General features: G+C 38.3%; 1 protein-coding gene across 4 annotated transcripts in view; it reads left to right on the plus strand.

Moving 5' to 3' along the window:
* Window positions 1-27,157, plus strand: part of LOC114667240 (EGF-like repeat and discoidin I-like domain-containing protein 3) — a 742,682-nt gene that overhangs the window by 42,233 nt on the left and 673,292 nt on the right. For all 4 annotated transcript variants that reach the window (XM_051920824.1, XM_028822465.2, XM_028822464.2 and 1 more), the window contains 3 exons: window positions 8,300-8,431; window positions 14,045-14,158; window positions 14,301-14,482. In XM_051920824.1, the coding sequence (XP_051776784.1) occupies window positions 8,300-8,431; window positions 14,045-14,158; window positions 14,301-14,482 (428 nt within the window). The remainder of the gene's footprint in view (window positions 1-8,299; window positions 8,432-14,044; window positions 14,159-14,300; window positions 14,483-27,157) is intronic.

Genomic DNA, 27,157 nt, shown 5'->3' on the forward strand with positions numbered 1-27,157 from the left:
CTCATACCTCACTCTGCATACCTGGGATATGTCACTCTATCCTCCTGCTACTGCATCATGGCTGATAGGCTGTAGCAGTCAGGACATACATCAGAAGTGTATCCTAAATGCCTTGTGTGGGCCCCCAAAGCACCCACCCTGCTCCAAACTGCTCACAAAGCTCCTTTTATACCGAATTGTGATTCTTGCCTCAGTGTGCCAGGGTCTGCATGCATTTTACACATTCTCCCCATGTATTTATGGATTGAGGGGTTTATTTATTTGGCATGTGCAAAACACACCACAGGAACTGCAACATGCAGGTGGCTCAGCCCTTTCAAATATCTAAGGCTTTTCTTAAAAATACAATGATGGACTGTTATTAGTTCAGTTTAGATTTATTATTTGTATAAAGTACAGTGAAAGTTATGCTCTATTAATTATGTTGTCCCTTGGCATGAATCTTGTTCTGTCAGCTGTATAAAATAGCACAGCATGTAGTTGGTGAAAAGTAAGTGCCGTTTAGAAAAAAAGTAATATATGATGTTAGTCTGTTATTACAAGCCATGGCAGAACACAACTTGATATAAAAGAATTGCAGAAGTAGGATTATAAGTAGAATATAGCTTAGCGCCTGGGGGCTTGATTGGGTTGTCATAACTCCACCCATAATGGAGGCTTTGAGCAAAGAAGTAAACTGGAGATGTATTCTTGCATCAAGAAAAATAGTACCAAGAATCTGTAATAATAAAATTATTTGTAGTTTCCTTTCATTATCAAAAAGATGCCTCATAGGCATATTTTCTTGAATTGAAAAGTCTGTGGCTTCAAAGTGGATGTATATGGTAAATTTTTAGGCTTTTTCATTTATCTGTGGACCCATGTACCCCTCAGCCCTATTGTAAGTTGCAAGGACAGAGAAGGTATTTTTAAAATATATATGAAAAAGCTTCAATTTATAACACAATTTTATGTAGCAAATTTATATAGCATCTTGAGTTTGAATACCATGCCAGGTTCATTGTCTTTCATGTTCTCCACATGTCTACAAAGATTTACCTTTGGATAATTCTTTTTTGCTTTCCAAAGACATGCATGTTAGGTTAAATAGTAATTTAAATTTGATAGTGAGTGTGTGTGTACGCATGTGCATGAGTGTGCTTTGTCAAGGGATGGTGATCACATCTTACCCATGGCTGCAGGTTCTAAACCACTGTCATCCTGAATTGGATTAAAAGGGGCTTGAGAATGTATGCATTTACCCATTTAAAATCCTTTACTATTATATATAGAAAATCATAACTGCTAAAGCATTGTTAAATGATTAACAAATAAAGTATTGTAAGACTTTAGAAAGAAATTGTTTTGAAATATTGATTGTTCAGAATTAAATAATTCGAAGCATATTAATGTAGCTGATTCACTCAATGAATATTATTGTAGTGCTCAAATACAGAGCATTGGAAAAAGACTAATAATATGACATTAATTCCAAGTGTTTTATTTATATACTAGGGGGCTTTGCCCCCTGTTCGCTTTGCTCGCCAACCCCCCTGCTTGTGCTACGCTCCAGCAACTTCACGTCTCTGCCGCTCACATATGTGGATTTCACTTTCACCAAACAACAAAACTTTTAATGCCTGCGGATAGGTCTCTTCATTGGGAAGAAACACAACTTTTCCCTATTGGCAGCACGAATTAGACAATCTTCAAGTCTCCGACTTAAAGTTTAAACCAAACAATATATACATACTTCTGTCATGTCACCTATGCCCATATATTCAATCTCCTTTCGCTTTTACCTTTTCGTCAATATCGCATTGAATTTTGATTCCATGTTTGGAATTACATCGTGACAACGCACCGCATAACTGCCCATGAGTGAATATCGCTTCTTTCTCTCTACACAAACTGTGTCTGACAATAGCATTCACACAAATGAGAAATGATTGAACCGTGTGCATAGTTGTAAATGTTTTAGATATGGATAGGACTTTTCCAAATCTCTTTGCATAAAGTCTTGTCTTGCGGGGCTTGAAATTTTGCTACGCTCCAGCAACTTCACTTCTCTGCTGATTGCATATGTGGTTTTCACTTTCACCAAACAACAAATCTTTTAATTCTTGCAGATATGCCTCTTCATTGGGAAGAAACACTGATTTTCCCTGATAGCAACATGAATTATATATGATCTACAAGTCTCCAACTTAAAGTTTAATTCTGAACAATATGTTCAATCTCTTTTCGCTTTTCCGTTATTTCACTGAGTAATAGTTTCCGTTTGTTTGTGCTAATGCGATCTTTTCTATCATTATTTTGAGACTTTCAAATTTTCGTACTTGCATTCTCTCTAACCTGCTCTGCATGTGTATCGCGCCAATGTTTTTGAATTCTTTACGACGTTCTACTTTGTCATCTACTTTTTGTCTTTTATTTCCGGCCCCGGGTGTGGTTAAATCTCTTGGCGCAAAGTCTTGTCTTGCAGGATGTGAAAGTGTCTGAGAAAGTCATGTCTCGTCTCTCTTTCCAAGATTTTTTTATTATAATAGAGAGATACATTCAGCAGTGAACCAGCTGCGTCAGGTGCTGACATCCAAGGTTTGATGTCCGTAAGAGGAAATAAAAGTGCATACACCTGATGATCCCCAATTAGGGTGAACTCTCTAGTCGTGTACACTTTGTATTATTTAGCAGGTACTGTATCATGTGTGTGTATGTGTATATATATAATATATACAGTGGTGTGAAAAACTATTTGCCCCCTTCCTGATTTCTTATTCTTTTGCATGTTTGTCACACAAAATGTTTCTGATCATCAAACACATTTAACCATTAGTCAAATATAACACAAGTAAACACAAAATGCAGTTTGTAAATGATGGTGTTTATTATTTAGGGAGAAAAAAAATCCAAACCTACATGGCCCTGTGTGAAAAAGTAATTGCCCCCTTGTTAAACAATAACCTAACTGTGGTGTATTACACCCGAGTTCAATTTCCGTAGCCACCCCCAGGCCTGATTACTGCCACACCTGTTTCAATCAAGAAATCACTTAAATAGGAGCTGCCTGACACAGAGAAGTAGACCAAAAGCACCTCAAAAGCTAGACATCATGCCAAGATCCAAAGAAATTCAGGAACAAATGAGAACAGAAGTAATTGAGATCTATCAGTCTGGTAAAGGTTATAAAGCCATTTCTAAAGCTTTGGGACTCCAGCGAACCACAGTGAGAGCCATTATCCACAAATGGCAAAAACATGGAACAGTGGTGAACCTTCCCAGGAGTGGCCGGCCAACCAAAATTACCCCAAGAGCGCAGAGACGACTCATCCGAGAGGTCACAAAAGACCCCAGGACAACGTCTAAAGAACTGCAGGCCTCACTTGCCTCAATTAAGGTCAGTGTTCACGACTCCACCATAAGAAAGAGACTGGGCAAAAACGGCCTGCATGGCAGATTTCCAAGACGCAAACCACTGTTAAGCAAAAAGAACATTAGGGCTCGTCTCAATTTTGCTAAGAAACATCTCAATGATTGCCAGGACTTTTGGGAAAATACCTTGTGGACTGATGAGTCAAAAGTTGAACTTTTTGGAAGGCAAATGTCCCGTTACATCTGGCGTAAAAGGAACACAGCATTTCAGAAAAAGAACATCATACCAACAGTAAAATATGGTGGTGGTAGTGTGATGGTCTGGGGTTGTTTTGCTGCTTCAGGACCTGGAAGGCTTGCTGTGATAGATGGAATCATGAATTCTACTGTCTACCAAAAAAATCCTGAAGGAGAATGTCCGGCCATCTGTTCGTCAACTCAAGCTGAAGCGATCTTGGGTGCTGCAACAGGACAATGACCCAAAACACACCAGCAAATCCACCTCTGAATGGCTGAAGAAAAACAAAATGAAGACTTTGGAGTGGCCTAGTCAAAGTCCTGACCTGAATCCAATTGAGATGCTATGGCATGACCTTAAAAAGGCGGTTCATGCTAGAAAACCCTCAAATAAAGCTGAATTACAACAATTTTGCAAAGATGAGTGGGCCAAAATTCCTCCAGAGCGCTGTAAAAGACTCATTGCAAGTTATCGCAAACGCTTGATTGCAGTTATTGCTGCTAAGGGTGGGCCAACCAGTTATTAGGTTCAGGGGGCAATTACTTTTTCACACAGGGCCATGTAGGTTTGGATTTTTTTTTCTCCCTAAATAATAAAAACCACCATTTACAAACTGCATTTTGTGTTTACTTGTGTTATATTTGACTAATGGTTAAATGTGTTTGATGATCAGAAACATTTTGTGTGACAAACATGCAAAAGAATAAGAAATCAGGAAGGGGGCAAATAGTTTTTCACACCACTGTATATGTATGTTTGTGTGTCTGTGTATTCACAGCGCATCACTTTTTCCACATTTTGTTATGTTACAGTCTTATTCCAAAATGGATTAAAGTCATTTTTTTCCCTCAGAATTCTACACACAACACCCCATAATGACAATGTGAAAAAATTTTACTTGAGGTTTTTGCAAATTTATTACAAATAAAAAAATTGAGAAAGCACATGTACATAAGTATTCACAGCCTTTGCCATGAAGCTCAAAATTGAGCTCAGGTGCATCCTGTTTCCCCTGATCATCCTTGAGATGTTCCTGCAGCTTATTTGGAGTCCACCTGTGGTAAATTCGGCTGATTGGACATGATTTGGAAAGGCACACACCTGTCTATATAAGGTCCCACAGTTGACAGTTCATGTCAGAGCACAAACCAAGCATGAAGTCAAAGGAATTGTCTGTAGACCTTCGAGACAGGATTATCTCGAGGCACAAATCTGGGGAAGGTTACAGAAATATTTCTGCTGCTTTGAAGGTCCCAATGAGCACAGTGGCCTCCATCATCCGTAAGTGGAAGAAGTTTGAAACCACCAGGACTCTTCCTAGAGCTGGCCGGCCATCTAAACTGAGTGATTGGGGGAGAAGGGCCTTAGTCAGGGAGGTGACCAAGAACCCGATGGTCACTCTATCAGAGTTCCAGAGGTCCTCGGTGAAGAGAGAACCTTCCAGAAGGACAATCATCTCTGCAGCAATCCACCAATCAGGCCTGTATGTTAGAGTGGTCAGACGGAAGCCACTCCTTAGTAAAAGGCACATGGCAGCCCGCCTGGAGTTTGCCAAAAGGCACCTGAAGGACTCTCAAACCATGAGAAAGAAAATTCTCTGGTCTGATGAGACAAAGATTGAACTCTTTGGTGTGAATGCCAGGCGTCACGTTTGGAGGAAACCAGGCACCACTCATCACCAGGCCAATACCATCCCTACAGTGAAGCATGGTTGTGGCAGCATCATGCTGTGGGGTTGTTTTTCAGCGGCAGGGACTGGGAGACTAGTCAGGATAAAGGGAAAGATGACTGCAGCAATGTACAGAAACATCCTGGATGAAAACCTGCTCCAGAGCGCTCTTGACCTCAGACTGAGGCGACGGTTCATCTTTCAGCAGGACAACGACCCTAAGTACACAGCCAAGATATCAAAGGAGTGGCTTCAGGACAACTCTGTGAATGTCCTTGAGTGGCCCAGCCAGAGCCCAGACTTGAATCCGATTGAACATCTCTGGAGAGATCTTAAAATGGCTGTGCACCGACGCTTCCCATCCAACCTGATGGAGCTTGAGAGTTGCTGCAAAGAGGAATGGGCGAAACTGTCCAAAGATAGGTGTGCCAAGCTTGTGGCATCATATTCAAAAAGAGTTGAGGCTGTAATTGCTGCCAAAGGTGCATCGACAAAGTATTGAGCAAAGGCTGTGAATACTTATGTACATGTGATTTCTCAGTTTTATTTTTAATAAATTTGCAAAAACCTCAAGTAAACTTTTTTCACGTTGTCATTATGGGGTGTTGTGTGCAGAATTCTGAGGAAAAAAGATGAATTTAATCCATTTTGGAATAAGGCTGTAACATAACAAAATGTGGAAAAAGTGATGCGCTGTGAATACTTTCTGGATGCACTGTACAGTGTGTATATGTATATATGTGTGTGTGTGTGTGTGTGTATATATATAATATATATATATATGTGTGTGTATGAATGTATGTATGTATGTATGCACACAAACACACCGAACACAATTGCTCAGTCCTTATCCTTCCTGACTGATTCTTCTCTAGTTTTACATTTTGCTAGAGTCCTTGTCACTAGTGGTAGCATGAGGTGGTACCTGCAGGTGATTCAGATTGCACAAGTAGTTCAGCTCCTTCAAGATGGCACATCCATATGTGCTGTCTCCCAGACAGTCTCAAGAGCTTAGAAGAGATACTATGAGAGAGACTTTCATAAGGAGAGATGGGCAGGGCTGTAAAAGATTATCAGCCCAGCAGCAGGACTGGTATCTGCTCCTTTGTGTGAGGATGAACAGGTGGAGCATTGCCAGAGCCTTACAAAATGACCTCCAGGTAGCTACTGGTGTGCATGTTTTTGAAATAACTGTCAGAAACATACTCCATGAGGGCCCAACGTCCTCTAGTGGGACTTGTGCTCACAGCCCATCACCATGCAGCTCAATTGGCATTCGCCAGAGAATACCACAATTGGTAGCTCCACAATTGGCACCGTGTTCTCTTCACAGATTAAAGCAGGTTGACACTGAGCACATCTGATAGACGTGAAAGAGTTTAGAGACACCCATGGTGAACGTTATGCAGCCTGCAACATAATCCAGTATGACTGGGTTGGCAGTTGGTCAGTGATGATCTGGGGAAACATATATTTGGAGGGTCTCACAGATCTCCATGTGCTAGGCAACGGTACCCTGACTGCAGTTAGGTGCGGAGAAGAAATCCTGTGTTTCTCCTGGTACAGGACAATGCCCGGCCTCATCTGGCCAGAGTGTATAGGCAGATCCTGAATGACAATGGCATTGATGCCATTGACTGGCCCACACGTTTCCCAAACCTGAATTCAATTAAGAAGCTGTGGGATGTTATGTGTTGGTGCATCCAACGCCACCAAGTAGTACCACAGACTGTCCAGGAGCACACTGATGCCCTGATACAGGTTTGGGAGGAGATCCCCCTGGACACTATTCACCACCTCATCGGGAGCATGCCCAGATGTTGTCATGAGAGAATATAGGCACTTAGGGGCCATACACACAGCTGAGTCGCATTATGATTGATATGATGAAATTCGCACAAGTTGGATCAGTTGGATTTCAATTTTTGACTTTAATTTTCTGTGTGATGTTGAATCCGGCCCTCAGTGGGTTGGTGATTTTGGTTTCCGTTGACCATTGTTACATCTTTTTGTTCTCAATGAATTATACAGTATTACTTAGTAAAGATTTTCCACTTGAATATTTCATTTATTAAGATCCGATGTGTAATTTGTGTTCCTTTACTTTTTGTGAACTGTGTGTGTGTGTGTGTGTGTATAATTTTTTTATTTTAATATGCATAATGGACTGGCACTGTTTTATTAATCCATTCATCCATCATCCAACCCGCTATATCCCAACCAACACAGGGCGCAAGGCAGGAAACAAACCCCAGGCTGGGCGCCAGCCCACCGCAGCTGTCTTATTCCAACAGTACTATAAGGATGTTGAAATTATTTTAGAATTTGTGTAGATTATTTATATACTTTGGGCAGAACAATAGCACAGAGGTTAGTGGTGCAGCTTTACAGATCCTGCGTTTTAGGTTTGAACCACATGTTGTCCCTGTGGAGTTTGCACATTCTTCCCATGTGTATGGTTGGGGTTTTCATCTGGATACTCTGCTTATCCTCCCATATTCCCAAAGATGCACAAGTTAGGTTAACTTGCAACTCCAAATTGGCCTTTTGGAACTGAGTGTGAATAGGTGGACCCTATGATGTACTGGTGCCAGGATAGTTCAGTTCAGGTTTTTCTTGCTCATTACTTGGTTTACTGTTAAATTACTCAGTGTACCCACATAATAATACAGTTTAGGTTAAATGTAAAATGGAGCATTTCAAATTGATTAAATTAAGCATATTATAACAATATACATCCGTTAATGTCATCATTGAGAGACAAGTATGGCTAGTTGACAACCCAAAAATAAGAAAAGGTTGCGTTAGCAGCATTCCCGGAGAAAATAAACCTCTGGAGGATCTATATTTTGTTTTAAAAAAGTCAGATGTTACAGTTCTGGAGATCTAGGTCAACTGCTTGTTCACTTCCTCTAAGTAATATTATTTACATTTCTAGAGTTCAACAGTTCTGTCTTTCTTTGGCATGTTCAGAGTCTTTTTGTGTGGTAAGCCATTTGAATTTGCCAGTCTAATACCTGCTTGCATGAATTCATCCACAGGCCCATGCAACCCTAACCCATGCCACAACGATGGAGAATGTGAAGAAATGTCAGGTCCTCGCAGGGGAGATGTTTTCAGCGAGTATATCTGTAGGTGCAAAGAGGGTTATACTGGTGTACACTGCCAAAACAGTAAGTCTTTCAAAAAACAATTTGAAAGTAGCATGCAGAGATTGTTGCTGTGGTGTGATACTGAACTACTTAATGTTAAATGGAATTTGGGATATTCTGTTGCTAACAATTACAAAGATTCTTTCACTAGCCAGTGTTCTTGAACTTTTACAGTCAATGTAACATAAAAATGTTGTATTTCTGTTCAACATTTTTTTTGCTATATTGAATTTCTCTGTGTCTCCTCTCCTGACATATTTTGTCATATCTCTGCTTTCTGTGCCACACCTTGTCGTTTTCATTGAAAAACGCATTGTTTAAAATGTTTTAAGTTTTTTTTTCTTTTTGCTGTTTTACTTACACCTTTTTATTGTACTGCTGACATCAGTCTACAGAATAGCAGAAGTATGTAACATTTTACCATTTAAATAAACAGTTTAACACACATTTCACTACAAATACTTCACTACAAACTGTAGCCCATAAATAAGCAATAAATAGAATGCTACCTAAATTGGTACATGTTACTGATAATGAGGTGAGCTTTACAGAGAGAGTGTTGAATAGAAGGACAAGCTGGGATAACAACAAGCTCTGTTTTTGACTGGTTGTGTGGGAGATGGTGTTATTATATCCAAGTTTAGATATCAGTTAGAGATGCCAAAATTCTGGCTGAGACAATGTGGTCCTCTTGAGGGATCATCAGTATAGTAATATATTCTAGTGAGGTGGTTTACAAGTTGAACATTGACCCTTCTCCTCTATAGGATACATGGTAGGATGTGAAAAGAGGTGAGAAATTTGTGCAGTGCTGTTCAGAGAGAAGGGGTGATGAGAGCTGGGCACTGATGGCAGCCAAGTTAGTGTGAAAAGAGGTAGCAGAGTCAACAATAGCAAAGGAGGTTTCTTTAATTTACTTAATTTCCATTTGGCTGTCCTAGTCTTGGTTTGTAGGCTGCTTAGACCTTCAGACAGGCATGAGGATGAGGGTTTTTGATGTGCAGGCCTGGAGGAAAAATGACAGACAGTGTAAACACACGAGGACAGGGATGAGCATATTGAGTCAGTGGCAGTTATTAGTATGTAGCGAGGAGATGTGGGCAGGAAGTGGAAGAACAGAGTAGACCATGGAAGAGCAGTGAGTAAGTAATCATAAGGGGTAAAAGACTAATAACTCTAATGCTAATAGTAGGGTATATAAGAACAAGGGCAACCATTAAGATGTTTATTAGAGAAGCTAAAAGCCAGTTAACACTAGAATTACCAGAGTCTACGAAAAAACTTGTAGATCCGGCCCACCTTAAAACCGTTCTCACCTCTCCTTTGTCTTCTAAATATGCTGATTAACACAAGCATCAAGCAGACGGCTATTCCATCCCCCACCGTCGCAGAACGTTCACTAAGTTTTCCCAGCTCATGCCTTGTTTGATTATCTGGGAGTAACTGAAGTGCTGGAGTTTTAGAGTGGAAATAATAGATCGCTATTTGGAACACACGCATTTCATGTGTGTTCCGTTTCTACAGTAATCTGTGTAAACACATTTTTAAAAAAGAAACGTTTTTCATATTTTAGTAGTAAATGACAAAATGTAGGCATAAACTATACAGTGTATGAAACCTGAAGTCCAAAGATCAAGTAAACACTTTTACAAAAGGTTCAAGGATAATACAACAGCTTCCGTGGCGTAGCGGTAAGATTTGCTGACTTGTAATCAAGTGTCCCCGGTTCGATTCCCACTCACTCCTATATTTGCCGTTTTCAGTAGTGAGCTGCTCTTTTTGTTAATATTATACAGTACACACATACATTTGGTTTGCGTCTGTAACACATGGTGTACATTTATAGGACTTGTAAAAGTTACCTTTTTTTTTTTTTTTTACTTCTCACTAAATCATGATCACGATACATACTATCGAATATCATAAAACGAATAATTCCAAATATCATATATACCTACGTCTGTGTTTTTTGTTTTTTTGACATCATACACCATAAGGTGCACACTAATTCAGCGTGAGCAGGAACACTCAATAAAACTGAATAAAAAAAAATCAAGTGACGGTGAGATACGAAGAAGGCAGATTCGCCAGCGTTTGTGTGTTAGCTTTTATCCCTCCAGATGAGAGAATGTCCAGTTCCATTGTCTGAAAACACCACTCACATCTCCAGTTATCTCCAGCATCAGATCCCTAGGTTGGGGCAATAGTATGTATCGTGATCATGATTTAGAGAGAATAAAAGTAAAAAAAAAAAAGGTAACTTTTACAAGTCCTATAAATGCACACTGTGTGTTACAAACGCAAACCAAATGTATGTGTGTATTGTATAATATTAACAAAAAGAGCAGCTCACTACTGAAAATGGCAAATAAGGAGTGAGTGGGGATCAAACCGGGGACACTTGATTACAAGTCAGCAAATCTTACCGCTACGCCACGGAAGCTGTTGTATTATCCTTGAACCTTTTGTAAAAGTGTTTACTTGATCTTTGGACTTCAGGCTTCATACATTATATAGTTTATGCCTACATTTTGTCATTTACTACTAAAATATGAAAAACGTTTCTGTTTTAAAAATGTGTTTACACAGATTACTGTAGAAATGGAACACACATGAAATGTGCGTGTTCCAAATAGCGATCTATTATTCCCACTCTAAAACTCCAGTACTTCAGTCACAAGGCATGAGCTGGGAAAATTTTGTGAACGTTCTTCGGCGGTGGGGGATGGAATAGCCGTCTGCTTGCTGCTCGTGTTAATCGGCTCATTTAGAAGACAAAAGAGAGCTGAGAACGGTTTTAAGGTGGGCCGGATCTACGAGTTATTTCGTAGACTCTGGTAATTCTAGTGTTAAAGAGATAAGGTGAAGGATGACCCAAAGAGATTCTTTCAGTATTTTAGTAGAATAGGAACAGTCAAGAAGGAGGTGAAGTGTATCAGGAGTAGTAAATGGGAATTAAAATATACAAATTGAAATAGCAGATCCTCTGAAGTTGTATTTTTCTGAGGTCTTCACATATGAGAAAGTGGATAACCTTCCAGCGGTAACAGGGACTTACTAAGGAGGCACAGAGTGATTTGGAAATGCAGACAGAGAAGTACTGCTGAGAATTAAATAGGCTGAAATTAGAGAAATCACAAGAACCAGAAAATATTTCTCATTGAGGGTGTAAGGAAGATAGATAGATAGATAGATAGATAGATAGATAGATAGATAGATAGATAGATAGATAGATAGATAGATAGATAGATAGATAGATAGATAGATAGATACTTTATTAATCCCAAGGGGAAATTCACAAAATTAAATACATATACTGCATAAACCTTTGATGCATAATTTTTAGGAAGTCACTCTGAACTGGGGAAATTCTGATGGACTGGAAAATGGCCAATAATATCGCATTATATAACAAGGGTAATTATGCAAATTCCAGTAACTATAGGACATCAAGCTTAACAGGTATCACAGGTAAATTAATTAAATTATTTTTTAAGGATAAGAACAGTGAGCATGGGTTCGAATGAGGGAGGCTCAATGAGTTGTATCCGGGTTTTTCCCAACTGACATTTGACCCTCTGTAGCCCAGTGGCCATGTTAGTAAGGATGGTGTATATAGCATTATGTGTGGAGTACGAGTCAAAGGAGGGTTATTCCAGGCTGGCAACCAAACGGAGCAACCTGCAGCCTCCAGTCGTGGCACTAAAATTACAAGGAGTACTGACCAAACCACACGATTGCAGCGCTTAAATTGCACAATACCCCGGTATCTGGCTTTGATCAAGGTGTTTGAATTTCTATTGGGGAAGCCACAGAAATTGTTGCCATGCTCAAAACTACTGCTCCTCACTCTTCATCTTAATACAGCAGTGTAACACACAGGGTATCAGCACTTGTATATCCACTTCAAGCACTGCTTTCCAAATACATCCACATTTTGCACTTTAAAGGATGATTACATTCATCTGACAAAAAAATATTAAAAAAAATGAATATTGTAAACAGCTTATAATATATACTCAAATCTCATTTTATACCTACTGATTACCTATTTCAGTTCTAAAGAATATACTTTCCTATAAAATTGTTTTGCAGTGGCCATCAAAACAAGCCAAGCCACTAGGAAAAGCAGGAATTGAGATAAGCTTATTTAAAGGCACACGTACCGATCGTTAAACTGGTAAATTGGCTGCAAGAGAATCATTTTGTTAGGTGTCCTGGAGGATTCCATAGTTCTATTAACTATTTTGGCCAAAAAATAAAAAAATTATTTTGAATTTAGTATGTAGAAAAGTTGAAGTACTGTACATGTATAAAATAATTACTGGTTTTATGAGGCATATATGTGTTTTATGAGACATTTATGTGTTTGAGGTTGTGGTGGTGGCATTCAGCTGGTTTTGTTTCAATTCTCTCTGTTCATGTTTATCAGTAGCACAGCTCTTATCCACTGGCCATATGGTAAAAATAGCATTGGCTCCTAATTTTTTCTGGGTACACTGCTTTGTTTTAAAAATTCTATAGAATTTAGTGGTCGTGATGCAAACTAATCAAAGTTCTAGTTAGTTCCTTTTGAACTTTCTTATGAATGAGCCAGGAAAATGGGGACACACACTGCCAAAAAGAGGTGATGCAAGTGCATTACTGCTTTATTTAAACAAAATACGAGTTCAAAAACTCAAAAGTACAAAGTGCAGTGCAAGTTTTTCAGTGGATGTTAAAAACAATCATTAAAAAAATATTAAAACATAGGCATGCCTTCCTTCTTTAAAATCTCACGGGCCACAATACTCCATCCTGAAGCCTCCATCCTGATTTGAAATGAATACTTTGGTGGGTTAGTTCTTTTAAAAATGAAACCAGTCAGAATTGAAATGGCACAGCTTTTAAGCTTCTGAGGTCTGTAATGAGGGAACTAAAATATAATCTTTTGGTAGGAACACCCATTCAATTTAGCTTCCTTCAATATTACTACTTTTCATTCTCAGGAGGACGTGGGTGTTATATTTCTGGAAATAATATGAGAACTGGTTATACCATGTTTATGTAGATTACATAAACACAGCACCCACCCTGTGAAATACTGAAAGGCTATGTGATTAAAGACACAGAATGTTTTATTGTCGATTCCCTGGTAGACTTAATCTATTACAAATGGCTCCTAATTCAATGGTTTTTTTTTATTTCTGAGCTGTTCCCGAAGTTCATTCAACTGCCTGAATACAGTGTAAATAAAACCATAAAGAACAGTGTTATGACTTTTTTGTTTTTGACTCTTAAGGTAATTAAATAAATATTTGAAACCAAACTGGAAGAGGTGTTCATTATTAATTCTGCATGTGTACAACATAAAAAATGTTTTTGTTGAAATTTAGATAATGTCTATTTTTATGTCTGTGTGAGAGCTGTTGTACTTTGCTGTTAGGTACAGAGAACAGCTAGGTGCAAGATTTCTTCACCCTAATACAGTGTGACTGAAACTGCTAAAATGCCAGTGAGGTTGTGGAATTTTATTGCAGTTCATAGAAACTTGAGCAAAGATGTACATTAGTATATGTGTGACCATAAAGTTAACACTCAGAAACTAAAAAATATTTTGTGCCACTGAAGGATTGTGTTTTATGTGCACTTCAGATGTAAATGAGTGTCTGACACAGCCTTGCAAGAACGGAGGCATGTGTCAGGACCTGGATGGAGAATATTCTTGCAAATGCCCTTCACCTTTCATGGGAAAGCACTGTCAAATGCGTAAGTATGTAGATTTTTTTTTAACTTGATGCAAGTAACTTAAAATGGTATTGGAAAAATGTGTGTTGACTATTCTAAATTATTTAGAATTTTTGGAATACCATCATTTTAATCCTATGCATCTAATTGTATTTAAATGCAGGCTGTGTGTCTTCCCTTGGAATGGAGGGAGGTGTGATCTCTGAATCTCAAATCACTGCTTCTTCAGTACACTATGGTTTTCTAGGATTGCAGCGCTGGGGACCTGACTTGGCTCGTCTTAACAACAAGGGAATTGTTAATGCTTGGACATCCGCCACCCATGACAAGAGTCCTTGGATACAGGTGCTATAATCTTTTTTCAGATTACTGTAATAGGTGTTTATGAATTTGCAGTTTTATATAGCAAGGATATTATTACCTGATTAGGGACTAAGACTTCCTTTTACATAATCCTTTGATCACATTTCTTACATTCATGTTTTGTATATTTTATTCTGAAGAAATGTATTATTTTGGTATCAATGATTGTATATATACTTAAGAATACTTCTAAAAAGTTTGTTCCCATAGTTGTGGGTTTTATGTAATATTTATTTGGCTTAAATTGAGATAGATTCAGATGACACATCTTTGACCCATACTCTGATGACATAATATGCTGTCATATACATGCCCTTCTGTTCGTTGTAAGAGGACTATTTTTTTCTTCACACTTGTTATCTGCATAATAAGATCAAAGTCTTCAATTTGCATACCACAATAATTTTGATATAATTCCATTATATGGTAGAGCAGCTGTGAAGCAAACAAGTTTACTACCTGGCTTTGAAAGGAGAAATTGATTTTTTCTCTCTCTCTCTCTCTTGTAAATCAAGAATACAGTAATCCCTCCTCCATCGCGGGGGTTGCGTTCCAGAGCCACCCGCGAAATAAGAAAATCCGCGAAGTAGAAACCATATGTTTATATGGTTATTTTTATATTGTCATGCTTGGGTCACAGATTTGCGCAGAAACACAGGAGGTTGTAGAGACACAGGAACGTTATTCAAACACTGCAAACAAACATTTGTCTCTTTTTCAAAAGTTTAAACTGTGCTCCATGACAAGACAGAGATGACAGTTCCGTCTCACAATTAAAAGAATGCAAACATATCTTCCTCTTCAAGTCAGGAGCAGATGTCAGAGAGAGAGAGAAAAAAAGCAAACAAATCAATAGGGCTGTTTAGCTTTTAAGTATGCGAAGCACCGCGGCACAAAGCTGTTGAAGGCGGCAGCTCACACCCCCTCCGTCAGGAGCAGAGAGAGAGAGAGAGATAGAGAGCCAGAGAAAAACAAACAAGCACAAATCAATACGTGCCCTTCGAGCTTTTAAGTATGCGAAGCACTGTGCAGCATGTCGCTTCAAGAAGCAGCTTGCACAGAAGATAGCAACGTGAAGATAATCTTTCACCATTTTTAGACGAGCGTCCGTATCGTCTAGGTTTGCGAACAGCCCCCCTGCTCAATCCCCCTACGTCAGAATCAGAGAAAGTCAGCGCAAGACAGAGACGGAGAAAAGTAAGTTGGGTAGCTTCTCAGCCATCTGCCAATAGCGTCCCTTGTATGAAATCAACTGGGCAAACCAACTGAGGAAGCATGTACCAGAAATTAAAAGATCCATTGTCCGCAGAAATCCGCGAACCAGCAAAAAATCTGCGATATATATTTAAATATGCTTACATATAAAATCCGCGATGGAGTGAAGCCGCGAATGGCGAAGCGCGATATAGCGAGGGATTACTGTAATGTGCTTTAAGGAGTGAAACAAATTCTTAGTAAGAATATACCTGAAATATTAAGGTTCTTTAAAAAGCTTTCACCAAAAGTAGTGTGTGTTTTTATTTTGTGTCATTCTAAATAAAAATTAAGAAAAAGAAATGTTTAATTTTTGTTTACTAGGTGGTGCCAACTTGTAAGTAACATTACAGTATTTTGAAAAATGCTTTTGGATACTTTATCCCTAAATTAAAAGTATACCTACTCCAATAGTATATGTTATTTTAGGAAAACAATGCCCATGTAGGTTAGTCATTATTTTATATGGCATGCACTATTGGCGTTGCTTCGATAGAAGCTACATGACCTTAACTCTTTGACCTTAGGGTTGTAGTACATTAGGTTTAATTTGTTTCACCGAAGAGTATGTGAAGACCTAGAAAAGAACATTGACAAGTGAATGTGAAGGAAGGAAAAAATTGTCCTCAAAAGTGTAGTTCCAGGTTTCAAAACCCAAAACGTTACCAAAGATTAGTAGTGTTTAGAAGATACAGTAATCCCTCCTCCATCGCGGGGGTTGCGTTCCAGAGCCACCCGCGAAATAAGAAAATCCGCGAAGTAGAAACCATATGTTTATATGGTTATTTTTATATTGTCATGCTTGGGTCACAGATTTGCGCAGAAACACAGGAGGTTGTAGAGACACAGGAACGTTATTCAAACAATGCAAACAAACATTTGTCTCTTTTTCAAAAGTTTAAACTGTGCTCCATGACAAGACAGAGATGACAGTTCCGTCTCACAATTAAAAGAATGCAAACATATTTTCCTCTTCAAAGGAGTGCGCGTCAGGAGCAGAGACAGAGTCAGAGAGATAGAGAAAAGCAAACAAATCAATAGGGCTGTTTGGCTTTTAAGTATGCGAAGCACCGCGGCACAAAGCTGTTGAAGGCGGCAGTTCACACCCCCTCCGTCAGGAGTAGGGACAGAGAGAGAGAGAGAAAAATCAATACGTGCCCTTTGAGCTTTTAAGTATGCGAAGCACCGTGCAGCATGTCGTTTCAGGAAGCAGCTGCACAAAAGATAGCAACGTGAAGATAATCTTTCAGCATTTTTAGACGAGCGTCCGTATCGTCTAGGTGTGCGAACAGCCCCCCTGCTCAATCCCCCTACGTCAGGATCAGAGAAAGTCAGCGCAAGAGAAATAGAAAAGTAAGCTGGGTAGCTTCTCAGCCATCTGCCAATAGCGTCCCTTGTATGAAATCAACTGGGCAAACCAACTGAGGAAGCATGTACCAGAAATTAAAAGACCCATTGTCCGCAGAAATCCGCGAACCAGCAAAAAATCCGCGATATATATTTAAATATGCTTACATATAAAATCCGCGATGGAGTGAAGCCGCGAAAGGCGAAGCGCAATATAGCGAGGGGTTACTGTATTCCATTGCATGCACAGTTTCCAACATGATGTAGTTTTGTTTAAGCTGTAAGCCAATAGGGGGCGTCCGCCACCCTAACCCTCGACACTGACAGGCAGGACACAGGTTCAATTCAACACCTGTGTTTATTTATAATTAAACATTTGCAAACCACCAACACCACACCAATATATAAGAAAATTTCCTTTCTTGCTGCCAGTCTATCCTCTTCCACTCTTCCTCAGGCTTTGTCCACTCCTTCCTCCCAACTGGAGTGAGGCGGGCCCTTTTATAATGCACCCGGATGTGCTCCAGGTGCTCCCTGATGACTTTTCTGAAGCACTTCCTGGTGTGGTGGAAATGCTTCATACCATGGCTTTTGAGCCATCCAGGCGCCACCTGGCAGTGGCCACAGGTCCCCACAAGGTTGAGCTTCCAAGCCCTGTTCCCGTGGCCCCAACAAGGGTGGCTGCCTTCTCATGTTCCAGGGGATGTACTGCTCTTCTCCCAGGGCCTCATGCATAACGGCGTGTGTAGAATTCGCACTACAACATGACATAAGCACAAAAGCGGAAATGTGCTTATGCACAAAAAAATCCAGATGCATAAATCTCTGCAAACGCCCACTTCCACGTTCTTCTGCTCCATAAATCCCAGTCAGCGTGAAAAGTTGCCCATGTGCACGTGCCCACTGTCCCGCCTCAACTCCTCCCAGAATTATGCCTCTTTGAATATGCAAATCAATATAAATAGCCCTTAAGCTCAGCCTTCTGTGAAAAGACAATGGCAAAAGCAAGAGGGAAAATAGAAGAATTTCAGCGAATACCAAGTAGAGGCAAGGAAAAACATACTATTTGTTGGTTTAAACAGTGGTATAAACAACAAAAGGAAGTTGATCGAGTGACATAGCGTGTCGGAGAAACTCGAAAGCTCAAGTTCACAAAGTCACACGGTGCCCAAAATAAAAAAGAAGTTGTCACATATCAAAGTCGCTGTGAAAAGGCAAGTTGTAGCCCACCGTCTGACTGTCATATGAAAGCTTATTAGGGTGCAGAGAAAAAAAAAGGCACACATTGGGGGAAAAAAGCACAAAATCTCAACTTTAATCTCTAAATTTCCACTTTAATCACGTAGTTTATTTTGTCATTAAAGTAGAACATCATAAACTTCATCTTGAAATCATTTAATTTACTAGTTTCTCAATCCCATCATAACTAAAGTAGCACGGTAAATGCTTTGTTTTGTATTTGATCTTCTATTTGCTCTGTGTGTATAAATCACTACATGCTTCCGGGCTTTGTCTTCCTCTGACAGGACACAGAATCCATTACATTCGTGATATTACAGCTCTCTGAATAATTAAAATACTGAGATGTATACGTGATATCATTTTCATGATGATAGGAGTTAAAGCATGTTATTAAACATGGGAACACAGTGGCGCAGTGATTGTTCATGTCTCACGCAAGATGCTTGCTGCGCCATGCGCGACCTTCGATGAAATACTTTATTGTAGCAGTACTGTCTCTTTCAAACATACTAACCTCCAATTCCTGTCCTTCCTTTTCTTTCTCCAAGTAACCAATCGCCACACAATCAGCTCTGTAATAGACATTAAGCCATCTGTAAGCTTAGAGCGCCGATTCCTCAAAACTTTTAAGGAACATTGAAATATCTTCGTAGTACGTGTTTAATTATTCTATCCAGCTATCCTTCCAGTGTCGTGTCAGCACCAGCAAGAATACAGCACGAGGCAGGAACAATCCTTGAACGGAGCGCCAGCAGCACCATGTCCTCACATGTTTAATTATTACCAATATAGATTATTTAAATGAAGTTAAAGTTTTATCTGTATAATATAATAAACATATTTTGCTGCATTTCATCTTAAAAATTATATATGTAAATATGCTTTTTATAAAGTGGCTCAGGTTGTGCAATATTATAACTGTATCGCAAGTTTACAGTGAGGTAATTGAACTTATAAGTACAAACAGTTCTACAAGGAGCCCTTGATGGACTGATTGAGTGCGTTTAGAGTTCTTGGGATGAAACTGTTTCTGAATCACAAGGTCCATACAGGAAAGGCTTTGAAGCATGTGTCGTGTGCGAGCAGTTCAATAGGCAGCATGGCTGAGGCAGCGTGTGCTTGATGCTATATACCGATAATTCTCTTTCTGATCAGCTGCTGTACAGCTGTGATTCACACTCAGATACAGTGATATAAATACTCCGAATGGTGCAGTGAGAGTAATATGGAAAAAGATGATCCAATGCGGCAACACCTAATGGGAGCATCTGAAAGAAGAAGGTACAGTGAGAGTAACAACGCCACCACAGAAAACTGGGAAAAGAAACAGAAGAGAGAGTAGGGGTTCGTACGGATTTTAGAGCCACCATGAATAGTTATGATAATTAATTGAATATACAGAGCATCAGGATTAAACTAAAATGAAGTTATGAGAAAGCCATGTTAAAGTAATGAGTTTTGAGCAGTTTTTTAAAGTTATTTCTTTATAATCAGAAAAATATTGACAAGGTGCTCAGCCCATTCAAGCCAAAGATGTCGCTTCTTGAGTGCTAATATTATTGTTAATAGCTGTTTTTCCCACATGTCATAATTTTATTCTGCTTACATGGAAAATAGAAGGTTCTCGGAACAGTCACTAGCTTGAGGAGGTGAAGTGTTTTAAGGGTCTTTGCAGCAGGTTACTGAATTCTTAAACCATTTGTTTAACAGGGCCATTAAGATCATTGACCACTTTATGAAGTGCTCTCTTCTGTATAGTGTCACTTATTTTTACAGGTCAAAGGTTATGCTCCAACAGTTGGAGAATTGCAAGAACTAGAAAAGGAAATAAAGAGAGAGAGAAATGTTATTTAAAGGACATGTCATATTAGACAACTTCTCCTGCAATTTTCAGTCGTTACAGTTACATACAGTATCATTAGGGAATTAGAGGTAGTTCGCGGCATGCTTTTATGAAGGTTAGTTATCTAGTCTGACATACCCAGTGACTAGTCCACACCTCGCCAAGATGAAATTAAAAAGGTTTGATTTTATTTTTAGTTGTAGGGGTGGGCTCTGTGTGCACAAGAGCTGATAACCAGTGAATGCTCATCTGGAAGTAAAATGTGTATAATGCAGTGATAAGGTGTAAGTAAAATGTGTGTTTTAGACCCCACAAACAGCTTGTGTGTCTTATGTATTGTGCTTTATGTACCATGACAGAATATAAAAAAAAAAAAAAAAAAAAAAAAAAAAGGGAGGCCAAGATTGTTACTGAACTCATCGTATTTGTTAACCTTTCATACAGCACCGACTCCATCACATAGCATGCAATTGGCGATTAGAAAAAGGGGCAAGCATGACTGTTGGAAAGTTACCACACAGTCACTAAATTTGACATGCATAGTGATTTACAGTCATATAAATTGGCATGGTCTGGCAAGGAGATCAGCAACTGTAGTCAGCAAGTCTGACATAACTTATGACTAGAAGTCACGTAATGTGACATTGGCTTAAGGTACAGAGTGAGGATGCTAGAAAGTGATAAAGCCTATTGTCAAAACCCATAAACCTAACTAAAACCTACTGTTAAAATATACAAAATTTACTGACTACCAAAAGATTTATTAGTCACACTATAATGATTCACCACAATAGCCACAAACCTACTGTGGTGAAGATGTCATGCATTGCAATTATCAGTGGTTTTGGTAAAGTAACTGGACTCCTTGACAACAGCAAGAAAACCTACAGAGTCACAAAATGGAAGCATGGAAAATATAACATGAAAAAAGCAGAATCAAAAGTACCCAACAAATACAACAATTAATTTTGTATGTTTATTGTAATTTTGATTGCTTTTCAAATCCTGATAGAATTCACTTGTTGTAAAGGGTATGTACAGAAGGTTTGTGTTAATGACATCCTGGTCATTGTTCATGTGTTGACTCTATTTAATGATCAAGCTTTTGGAGTAGTCCGTGAAGTTTTTCAGGAAAGTGCTAGGGATAAAAGAGAGATATTAAGTAAAAATTAGGGAAATGCACTTTGATTTTATGGCAGTGAAAAAAGGAATGGATGCAAACTTAGTTCCTAGGCATGCAAAATGTATTTACTATATCATCTTCCAATACAGTGAAACATTACAATAATTAAGATGATATAGCTCAACTGTTACCAGTTGTTGTTGGTGTTTTTTTCAACAAACAGAGAATGAGCAATGGCTTGTTTAAGGTCACAAAGTGAGTAGCAGGTAAAACAATGACATGGAACTAAATGAGAAGGTACTTATTTTGAAAGATGGTTAATTGCAGTGGACAGAATCAAAATGTAGGTGCTGACCTACTTATTTGGAATGTACTAGTGAAAAATGTGTGGGAAAAATCTTATTGTACGTAGGTTTATAGTAATAGATGGTGTTGTTAATTGAGTGTTGAACAAAATGAGTGACTTTGGTGACTTTGAACATGGTATAATAGTTTATGCTGGGTGTGTCTGTTCCAGGATCCCTCACATAGCTGTAGTCATGGGCTTTTCGTGCACAATCATTTCAAGTGTTTACCAAGATGACGCCAAAGATAAAAAGATACCAGTGATAGGTTATCCCAGGGACAAAGTCTGATTATAGGTCAGAGGAGTCAAAGCACAAAGGCAAGAATCATTAAAGCTAACAGTTGGGCCACAACCAGGCAAATCACATCTGAATTCCACAATGGTGCTAAACGTAATTTCAAAACAGACCACTCATTGGACATTGTCTCAAATTGGCTACAGTAGCTGAAGGCAATGTTGGGTGTTGATTAGGGAATCCATTCCCAGGCTCCTGATTCCCGGACATTTTTCATTCCCGCATTACATTACAGCAGTTTAATTCCCGGGAAAACGGGAACGGCCAGGCTCGCATATATAACGTGTAAAAGTGTAAAAATCGATGAAGAAATGACAGAGTTATAGTTGAACATAATTAAGGTGGCGCCATTGCTGCAGCTTGCACTTCATCAGACAACAGCTTTGAACAGCAACTTGAAATTGCAATGCGTCAGTCTGTTGCTTCCGCATTATCTGTGCCAGGAAACTTGCCATCACAGAATGATGACAAGAAACTGGATGCATCAGTAAAAGCTGAAATGGCGGTGTTTCAGAGCAACGGCAAGCGCGGGTGTTGTTTAGAACAAGTGTATCAGTATCTGATGATTGTGCTGCCTACTTCAGTGAAGGCAGAGCATGCTTTCTCAGCGGCTGGCGTACTTCTGCACGAAGGTGCGCTCTCCCCTGGATGACTGCACGCTGCACACGTTAATAATAATAATAATAATAATTTATTATTTCTCAGTACTGAAAGCGCTATCCACACAGGGAGGAACCAGGAAGCGAACCCACAATCTTCCACAGTCTCCTTACTGCAAAGCAGCAGCACTACCACTGCGTCCTGTGAGGACGTTGTGCTTTCTACGTTCTTATTACCACAACTAATGATACATTTACTTATATGACAGCATGAACTGCTTGTAGATAAGGTTAGTCTTTTATTTGTGTCAACATATTGCAATAGTTTTATTAAAAATAGTGTCGGTCGTTCTAAAACCGTTCACATGTGAAATGCCCGTGCACTGTGTCATCCCCGGGAGCCCGGGATTCCCGAATTCCCGGGAATGGATAAACCCATCCGGGAGTGGATTCCCTAGTGTTGATGATGTCAATCATCATTAAACAAAAGAGTGCCATATCCAGTTGGCCCAGAAACATAAAAACTGGACTAGACCAACTACTTGGCAATACCAATCCAGGGTTCATATTGCATCATGTTGATGGAAAGGTCAGAATTTAGTGCAAGCAACATGAGTCAAGTGAAGGATGTTGTTTGGTGTCAACAGTGCAAGCCAGAGGTAGCAGTGTAATGGTGTTGGGAATGTTTTAGGGACCCCTGCTACCCACGAAGGAACGTATGTGAACATTGCTGTTAACAAGGTTCATCCTTTTATCCACTCTCAACTGGGCACTTCCTGCATAGCAGTGCACAATGCAACAATGCATTTATCATCGTCAAATACTTCCATGGACATGACAGCAATTGTTTTTTTTTTTTTTTTTTGCTTCAGTGGCCTGCACATTTTCTTGGTTTTCAACCCTCTCAAGCATCTTTGCTATTACTATGCAGGCATCCAATTTGCAGTCACTGCGTAACACAGTTATTTCCTCATGGCATGGTACACCATTCCTGACCATCACATGCTGCATTTTACAGAATCAATGCATAGACAATTTCATAGTGTTCGGAAGGTTAAAGCAGGTGCAACAGTTTTCTAGATAGGTTTATATAATAGACTGGCAGCATGGTGTATGGATTTTAGGTTCAGAATATGATGTGTGTTTGTTTTTATGTGTCCATCATTGTTGCAGTTAACAAGAAAAGCATATTTTTTCCAAAAATAAGATTATCTGTGTTGTTTCAATTACTTGTCATTTCTGAGGATTTTGCAAGCTAGTGTAGCCTGATAAAAAGACATATCGACAAATTGAGCCATATATTTAATATATGTATGTACAGTGCGTTTATTTATGTACACACACACACACTTGCACAAATACACACAAACAATCACAGTGGATTTAGAAAGTATCCAGATCCCTTCACTTTCAGCAGACATTATTTTGTTTTATATTTAATTTTAAATGGTTACTTTGGCTATTTTGCCAATTGATCTAACAGGGTTTTGGTAATTTTAACATATGTTTAAGTTTTAGTTTATTATTTTTAGTCTTTAGCCATTTTTCTAATTTTAGGTTTTAGTTTTTCATTTTTTTTTTGTTTTTATTAAGTTTTAATTTTTCTACAATTAATTTCTTTCACATTTTTTTTAGCTTTGTATTACTCACCAAAATATCCATGCAGATTTACAAGTGTAAAAACGCAGTTTTCTTTATATCTGTCAAATTGTATAACATTTAAGTTGTACCTGTCATCTTAATACATAGTTTTACTGTCTGTGACAAAACTTAATTTTCTCATGATAAGACAGTTCCAGTATAACTAAACAAGTTAATGTGTGCATGATGTAATACTCGGGTGCATTTGGTGACTAAGTTAACTGATTTGAAAGTTGGAGCATTTCACATTTTTTATTTACTTCATCCAAGAATCAGTTATTACATTTTTGTTTATTCAGTGGTTGAGTAACAATTAGTCATATTCATTAGTAATAACAAAAACAATGCAATTCTATGTGTTAATGCACTACATTAAATGCATGCTTTTCAACAGCACTTTATAATGGAGTTAAAAACGGAGCACAAATAATCTTGTGGTGGCTGAATAGCTTTCATACGCAGGAGATTGCAATTCAGGTGATGTTAAAATGGCATCATTGATGTGTATTAGTGCTGGATGGTGTGTGACTAGTTCAATTTTTTTTAAACATTTTTGAAAGTAACCAATAGAGTAGTATTCAGTAATTACCAATTGAAAAACATTAATACAAATTAATACAAAATGACCAATACTAGCATTAAATCACTATCAATATTACCATATGGAATGAGAAAAGGAACTGAAATAAGTTTCCCATCTAGCTATTAATATAATTTAAAATACAGTAGTTTGTTAGAATTATATAAATAAGTACTGTAAGAACTTAACCGATTTATTGCATAATGGAAACATGAATGGTACACAATGGGCAAGACAATCAGGGGTTTGCTGGTATGTGATTCGTTAACAGTGTTAATGCTTGTCATGCACCTTCAGTATTACTACATGCATTACAAAATAAATTCCAATAGATGGTGCACTGCAAACATTAATGCTGAATACAATGAAATCTATAATGATTACTTAGATTTCAGCTTGTCTTAGGTAGCACAGCTAGTGCTTGCATGTATATTCAAGGTTAAAATTACATTTTCATTTTTTTTCTTCTTATTTTTATTTCTAGTTTTCAGACTTTTTTTAGTTTTAACAAAATCTGTTTTCATTAATGACATGTTGCATTTTAGCTTTCAGTAGTGGGAATAACACTGATCTATATTCAGTAACATATAATGACAAAGTGAAACATTTTCAGAAAGGTTTATAACTGAACCTTCTTTTTCTATCCTGGTTAGATCCAGATTGCCCTCTTCTCTCAAGTCAGTAATAGATATCTTTGTACAAAATCTTCAGTTTATTGGCAATCTATCACATGGAATAATCATCATTCTGCAAAAAGAAAGGTGTTTGAAAAGGCCATTTTATTTTGGCCATTTTTAGAGCCAGAACTGAACTTTAGGAATGCTGGTATCTTACAACACAAATAAACAGAATAACAGGTTTCAGTGCCAGTAATTCATTTTTAAAATGTTTCTCTAGTAACCAGTTAGCATTTATACATGGCTAATTAAGTATCAGCTAAGGGTGTTTATCATTAGGACGCTGAAAGAATGGATGCTAAAAAATTAGCTTTTCTGTCATATGTGACAAACTTATTTACGGTAGTTATTTGACTCCAGTCAAGAGTTCTTCAAAAATTAAAAGAATTAAAAGGCAGCTTCTTAAGCAATATTATGCTGCAATGTGGTGGGACCACCAGTGCCGTGTAGTCTGTTAGAAAGAAAAGCCAGCCGGGTAGTGAATAGATTGTATACAGAACAAACCAGCTTTTTTGTTACCATGAGACATGAGACTCGTGCAAATCTGCAGCTGTAGCTGTATTTATTAAACTGTTCTCTGTCTAAAAGTGTGTCTTCTCTATAATATTTGCTCTGAAAAGCAAAAGCGCAGCCTGATTGCTTACAATTTACTATATTAATAACCTTGTTTAAATGTTACCAAAAAACAACAAAATTACAAAAGTAAAGTTGATTGGCTGTTAACAACATGCACTATTGCTGTGAATGGCTATAGAGGATACTGTATTAACTCTCACTCACCCTCTCATATGAAAGACCCTGACCTCCAATGATATGGTTTTATTTATGAACCTGGAAGGGGTATAGTTTGGGAAGTCTGTGGGGTCGAGTATAATTGTATACTATATGCGGCATATCAATATGTGATGTATTAACAGATAATAGGCACAAATGACATAAAGGGGTAAACAATCAGTGTATAAAGAAAATGTAGGCACAAATGCAAAAGACAGATAATAAACAAATTAGAAAAGAATGTTAGTCACTCCTTAGTAGAAATTCACTAACAGAGTAGCATGAAGAATTTTGAGAAATAGTTAAACCTTTTTGGTGTTTGGATATGCATTTCATAGTTGTTCTATATAAACTACTGTATAACATACTGACAAACATTTAAAATGGCTTTAGTGGCAAATAGTTTCATTTTTATCTTAACATATGGTGAACACAAAAAAATGACACTTCCAGATCTGCTACTGGCCCAGAGGTTACTATTGTAGTATTACAATTGAACTGAAGGAAAAATGTCATTGCCTATAAATAGGCATTCTTCTGTTTGACCAAGTGTTGTAAATTATTTGGTTTTGTCTAGTAAATGATGCAGCTCACTAACTATTTTTTTCCATTGTCGAAAAGTTTAATTTACTAAATAATGCCAACAGTATTAAGGTTTATTGAGCCACACAAGTCTCAAGTAACCACCAGTATCCACTACACCAACGTCACAGTACCAGCCCCAGAAAGGTCCTACTTCATTTGGGATATTGTGGTGTGAACTCCTCATTTAGCATTCAGTTCACCATTCCTCTCTTCTAATTCTTACATTTTACACACCTCCCTTTAACACTGCCTTTGCTTACATTGCAGACCTATTTTAGTTTTCTGCCACTTCTATTTCATGGCCATCACAGTGAATGCTTTGTTTGAGCAATGTATGAGTGTTTTTGTCAT

Source organism: Erpetoichthys calabaricus, chromosome 17, assembly GCF_900747795.2.
Source record: "Erpetoichthys calabaricus chromosome 17, fErpCal1.3, whole genome shotgun sequence".
NCBI lineage: Eukaryota > Metazoa > Chordata > Cladistia > Polypteriformes > Polypteridae > Erpetoichthys > Erpetoichthys calabaricus.